Source organism: Salvelinus namaycush, unplaced genomic scaffold (assembly GCF_016432855.1).
Source record: "Salvelinus namaycush isolate Seneca unplaced genomic scaffold, SaNama_1.0 Scaffold3174, whole genome shotgun sequence".
NCBI classification, from domain to species: Eukaryota; Metazoa; Chordata; class Actinopteri; order Salmoniformes; family Salmonidae; genus Salvelinus; species Salvelinus namaycush.
The window spans coordinates 22,501-28,025 of NW_024060091.1; the positions used below are offsets into that span (position 1 = coordinate 22,501).

Below are 5,525 nucleotides of genomic sequence, written 5' to 3' on the forward strand. Positions count from 1 at the left end.
CATTCTATATGACGAAATATATCATTATTAAACGTACAGAAATACAATGAATTAACTTGAATCGACAAGTAAGATGATGGTTCTTTTGACAGCGTCTGTAAAGGGCGTACACATGCAGATACATGACAAGCCTTACCAGGACCCTGGACAGCGTCTGTAAAGGGCGTACACATGCAGATACATGACAAGCCTTACCAGGACCCTGGACAGCGTCTACCCCCGAACCATGAGACTGAGCAACAAGACTGCTAAATAGCTCATCAAATGTCTATCCGGACTACCTGCACTGAGCCTTTTTAAACTAACTCACTCACACTGACTCTATGCACACACTCACACATACTTACACTGACACACCAACACACACACATACCGTATACACACACACACACTACATATGCCCACACACACATTACATGCACACTGATGCCACACACACACATACACTCACACACACACACACACACACACACACACACACACACACACACACACACACACACACACACACACACACACACACACACACACACACACACACACACACACACACACACACACACACACACACACACACACTTTCACACTGCTGCCACTGCCTATTGTCTATCTTGTTGCCTAGTAACTTTACCCCTACCTACATGTACAGCACATAGCTACTAGTTCTACTATAACTGTTGGGACATTTTGAACTTGTACCCCTGCAGGCAGAGAAGAAGGATCCCCTCTAGAGTCTGATGTAGTGCTGCTAGATACCGGTAACTTTCACAAAGGTTTTCCAGGAATCCCAGCTGTAAAACTACAGGAATCAGGAGGGAATAAGCAAGGAGCTCCGTAATCCACCAACCAGGATTACTGGAAAGCCTGGGATTTTTGGGAAAGTTAGCGGAATATTGCAACCCTGGCGTGGTTTTTGTCAAGGTTTCTTAGCCTGAAGACAGGTTGGTACTGACCTGGAGGGATCATCCTCCTTGGAGAAGAGTCTATTCAGCTCCACACTGTTCATCTTGTTCTCAAACAGCCCATAACTAAGAGTCACCTGGAGAGAACACACACAATACAATTTAGAGGAGAGAAAACACATTACATGAGGCAGAAATGATTTGTATGAGTGTGTGTGTGTGTGTGTGTGTGTGTGTGTGTGTGTGTGTGTGTGTGTGTGTGTGTGTGTGTGTGTGTGTGTGTGTGTGTGTGTGTGTGTGTGTGTGTGTGTGTCTGTCTGTCTGTCTGTCTGTCTGTCTGTCTGTCTGTCTGTCTGTCTGTCTGTCTGTCTGTCTGTCTGTCTGTCTGTCTGTCTGACCTGTAGAGGTATATTGCTGGGCGTCAGCAGTAGCAGGTTCTCCAGGTGAGAGTGGAACATTGAACTGTGGACCATGGATATCCCCAGTCTTCTCTCTACGATGAAGCCTACTGTACAGTCATCTGGCAGACGGATCACTGCTGACGTCTGCTCAAACCTGGGACCACTAGACACACAGGTAGACACACACACACAGAGTCAGATATAGATACACCCACATTGACTCAAACCCAGTTGACTCAAACCCACACATACAGTCACATAAAGACAAGCATATACACAGACTGTATGTCCAATGACCCAACACACTGTCACATACATTCACAGATATAATGTACACTCTCTGACTCTCCATCTTTCACACAGACAAACCCCTACACACACCTGTTCTCATGGACTAGAGTTCACTCTTGACCCAAACACACAGACACACACACACACTCATACACAGACACACACACACACACACACACACACACACACACACACACACACACACACACACACACACACACACACACACACACACACACACACACACACTCTCATACACAGACACACACACACACACTCCTCACCTAGCCCATGGAGCCATCTTCTCAGCTAGCCTGCGACTCAGACAGAAGCCTGCTCCTCCCGTGGCAAACCAGAACTGCACTTCTTTCTAGAAAGAAAAATACACACACAGTCAATCACCAGGCAGAACTGCACCTCTCTTTGACATGAACAGAGCACAGACGTCCACCTTCCAGACAGAATGAATCATGTAAAGGTTGATGTGCTAGAACAGGTAGAGGAAACTCCCTCCATCCACAACGATGAAACAACACTCTCTGTGTCCTCAGTTTCCCTCAAACTCATCATATTCTGTGATGTACTTACAACGATAGACTTTCTCAGTTCTCTCTGACTCACTTTGCTATGAGTCTTGCATATGCTACTTTTAAGCATTTATAAAAGTCTGACATATTTTGTGTGCTATTTATCTTGTAAGTGATTAGCAAGGAGATAATGTATGTTTATATTTGTGTAGCATTTGTCAAACGGACAATATATCTGTTATTTGTTTGGTATTTGTCATGCAAATCAGACGGTGGGCAGAGTTGTTGTTATGTATCTCATCGACGGGGCTGTAGTGGAGCAGATTGAGAGCTTCAAGGTCCTTGGTGTCCACATCACCAACAAACTAACATGGTCCAAGCACACTAAGACAGCCGTGAAGAGGGCACGACAAAACCTATTCCCCCTCAGGAGACTGAAAAGATTTGGCATGGGTCCTCAGATCATCAAAAGGTTCTACAGCTGCACCATCGAGAGCATCCTGACTGGTTACATCACTGCCTGATATGGCAATTGCTCGGCCTCCGACCACAAGGCACTACAGAGGGTAGTGCGTATGGCCCAGTACATCACTGGGGCCAAGCTTCCTGCAATCCAGGACCTCTATACCAGGCGGTGTCAGAGGAAGGCCCTAAAAATTCTCAAGGACTCCAGCCACCCTAGTCATAGACTGTTCTCTCTGCTACCTCACGGCAAGCGGTACCGGAGCGCCAAGTCTAGGTCCAAGAGGCTTCTCAACAGCTTCTACCCCCAAGTCATAAGACTCCTGAACATCTAATCAAATGGCTACCCAGACAATTTGCATTTCCCTCCTTCCTCCACCTTTTAAGCTGCTACTCTGTTTATTATCTAAGCATAGTCACTTCAATAACTCTATCTACATGTACATATTACCTCAATTACCTCGCCCCCGCACATTGACTCTGTACCGGTACACCCTGTATATATTTTAATGCTGCTCTAGTTATTTGTTACTTTTCTTTCTTTCTTTTTTTAGGTATTTTTCTTAAAACTGCATTGTTGGTTAAGGGCTTGTAAGTAAGCATTTCACTGAAAGGTCTACACCTGTTGTATTCGGAGCATGTGAAAAATAACATTTGATTTGATTTGTATCGGTTGCCGTGACAGCAGCGTAAATCACAACAGGTATGTGTATCATCATTCTCCCAAGGTCCTCTCCTCCTCCCTCTCTGGAGTCCCCCTCTCCTCCCCTCCTCTCATCCTCATCTCCTCCGACCTTGTGTTCCCTTTCTCTAGGGAGTCTGAGGCCTGTCCTACTGTCAATGCTAAATCTACTCTCTAACCAGGGAGGAGGAGGAGGGAGGGAGGGAGGGAGGGAGGGAGGGAGGGAGGGAGGGAGGGAGGGAGGGAGGGAGGGAGGGAGGGAGAGCATCTTTTGCGAGACACTCTCGGGAACCAAGATACACTTAGGCTCAATACAGTCATTCATTCTACTGTAAATGAGACACTCACTTACTCACACACATACAGTACAAGACACATGTTTATCTAGTGTGAGCATGTCTGTTCCTAAACCAATCGAATCAACCGATCCTGCTTGTTGACAGCCTATCCCCTGGGGTGTCTTTGACACGTCCACTTGATGACATGGTTCTTAGATCAATAACCAATAACATGCCAATCACCAATCAACCCTCCGGTTAGAAAAACACTCCACAGTGACTAAAACCACATGAATGGATGGATCTACAATCATCCCTTCATCCTTCCATCCTTCCATCCCTCCGTTCCTGATGAGAAGTGAATAGAAAGAGGAGAGATGTGGAATGACTTGAATAATTTACAGTGCTTGGCCAACTCTGTTCGAGGTTTAGAATTCCCATGGCAACCATCTTGGCATCAAACGGTCAAACATATCAGTGACCCCCTCAGGAAGGGAGACAGAAAGACATATTCCAATGGCCACAGCAACATACTACTTAAAGAGATTCTCCGGTACTTTTGCTTTTCAGCCAGTAGTTCTGGAAGTAGCGTCCACAAGCCAAAAGTGGTCCTCTGAAAATGTGCGAACTATGGCACATATGTGCAGATATGGTCTCTCTCTCGCTCTGCTGTGTGTGCATCTTGCTAGCTGCCACTCAAATGGCGAGGGGCTGAAGCTCATTGGCTGGAACTCGAAATGCTAGAGGGCTGGCCCACGTGGGTCAGGGTTATGTTTAGGGAAGTGTTTCAAACTAGGGGATTTCGTGACTAATTGAGGTAAGATTGTGCCTGTATGAACTACACATTGACACATCCAGCCCAAAGTGGGAGGGCTAGAGACTACTTAGTAGGCCCCAAAGATCTCAGACGTGTCTTTAACATACCACTAGAACAAAGCATTGTATTGTTCATTGGAATATAGCTTTCGGCTCTATGCAGTGCATGGTGGGAGCGTACTGTCTTGTTGCTCTCCAGTAGTTCATGGGTATGAATGGGGTGGTCGAGGCTGGGCTTGCCCACGTAGACATCACCCTCTTGGGGGAAGGCTGAGAGCAGGGAGAGAAGAGCTCCAGGATTCACGTAGTTATCATCGTCAACATGACACAGCCACCTGGAGAGAGAGGGGACAACACAGGGATCGGTTCCAAACTGAAGTGAACAGTTGATCCCTTTCCTCTGTTCTAATTACAACCAAGGCTTGATTCCAAACTAAACACTGGGACCTTGTCTCTGCCCTTTCTTCTATCAGGTTGGAACACAAATCCTACAGTTTGGTACAAAATGTTGATAGAAATGTCTGGTACTTTACAACTTCTACTTTTAACGTGATCTCTATGTCCTGTAAAGTGATAGTCTCTCTATGTCCTGTAAAGTGATAGTCTTTCTATGTCCTGTAAAGTGATAGTCTCTCTATGTCCTGTAAAGTGATAGTCCATCTATGTCCTGTAAAGTGATAGTCTCTCTATGTCCTGTAAAGTAATAGTCTCTCTATGTCCTGTAAAGGTGAATAGTCTCTCTATGTCCTGTAAAGTGATAGTCTCTCTATGCCCTGTAAAGTGATAGTCTCTCTATGCCCTGTAAAGTGATAGTCTATCTATGCCCTGTAAAGTAATAGTCTCTCTATGTCCTGTAAAGTGATAGTCTCTCTATGTCCTGTAAAGTTATAGTCTCTCTGCCCTGTAAAGTGATAGTCTCTCTATGCCCTGTAAAGTGATAGTCTCTCTATGTCCTGTAAAGTGATAGTCTATCTATGCCCTGTAAAGTGATAGTCTCTCTATGTCCTGTAAAGTGATAGTCTCTCTATGTCCTGTAAAGTGATAGTCTTTCTATGCCATGTAAAGTGATAGTCTCTCTATGCCCTGTAAAGTGATAGTCCATCTATGTCCTGTAAAGTGATAGTCTTTCTATGCCCTGTAAAGTGATAGTCTCTCTATGTCCTGTA

At 45.3% G+C, this 5,525-nt stretch overlaps 1 protein-coding gene across 1 annotated transcript in view; it reads right to left on the minus strand.

Moving 5' to 3' along the window:
• LOC120039995 (beta-1,3-N-acetylglucosaminyltransferase manic fringe-like) overlaps positions 1-4,694 on the minus strand; it is a gene marked incomplete at its 5' end in the record, with an annotated part of 5,229 nt that extends 535 nt beyond the window's left edge. Inside the window, 4 exons of the mRNA XM_038985319.1 lie at positions 954-1,039; positions 1,301-1,466; positions 1,879-1,964; positions 4,541-4,694. Coding sequence (XP_038841247.1) covers positions 954-1,039; positions 1,301-1,466; positions 1,879-1,964; positions 4,541-4,694 — 492 coding nt within the window. The remainder of the gene's footprint in view (positions 1-953; positions 1,040-1,300; positions 1,467-1,878; positions 1,965-4,540) is intronic.
• Positions 4,695-5,525: the final 831 nt, after the last annotated feature.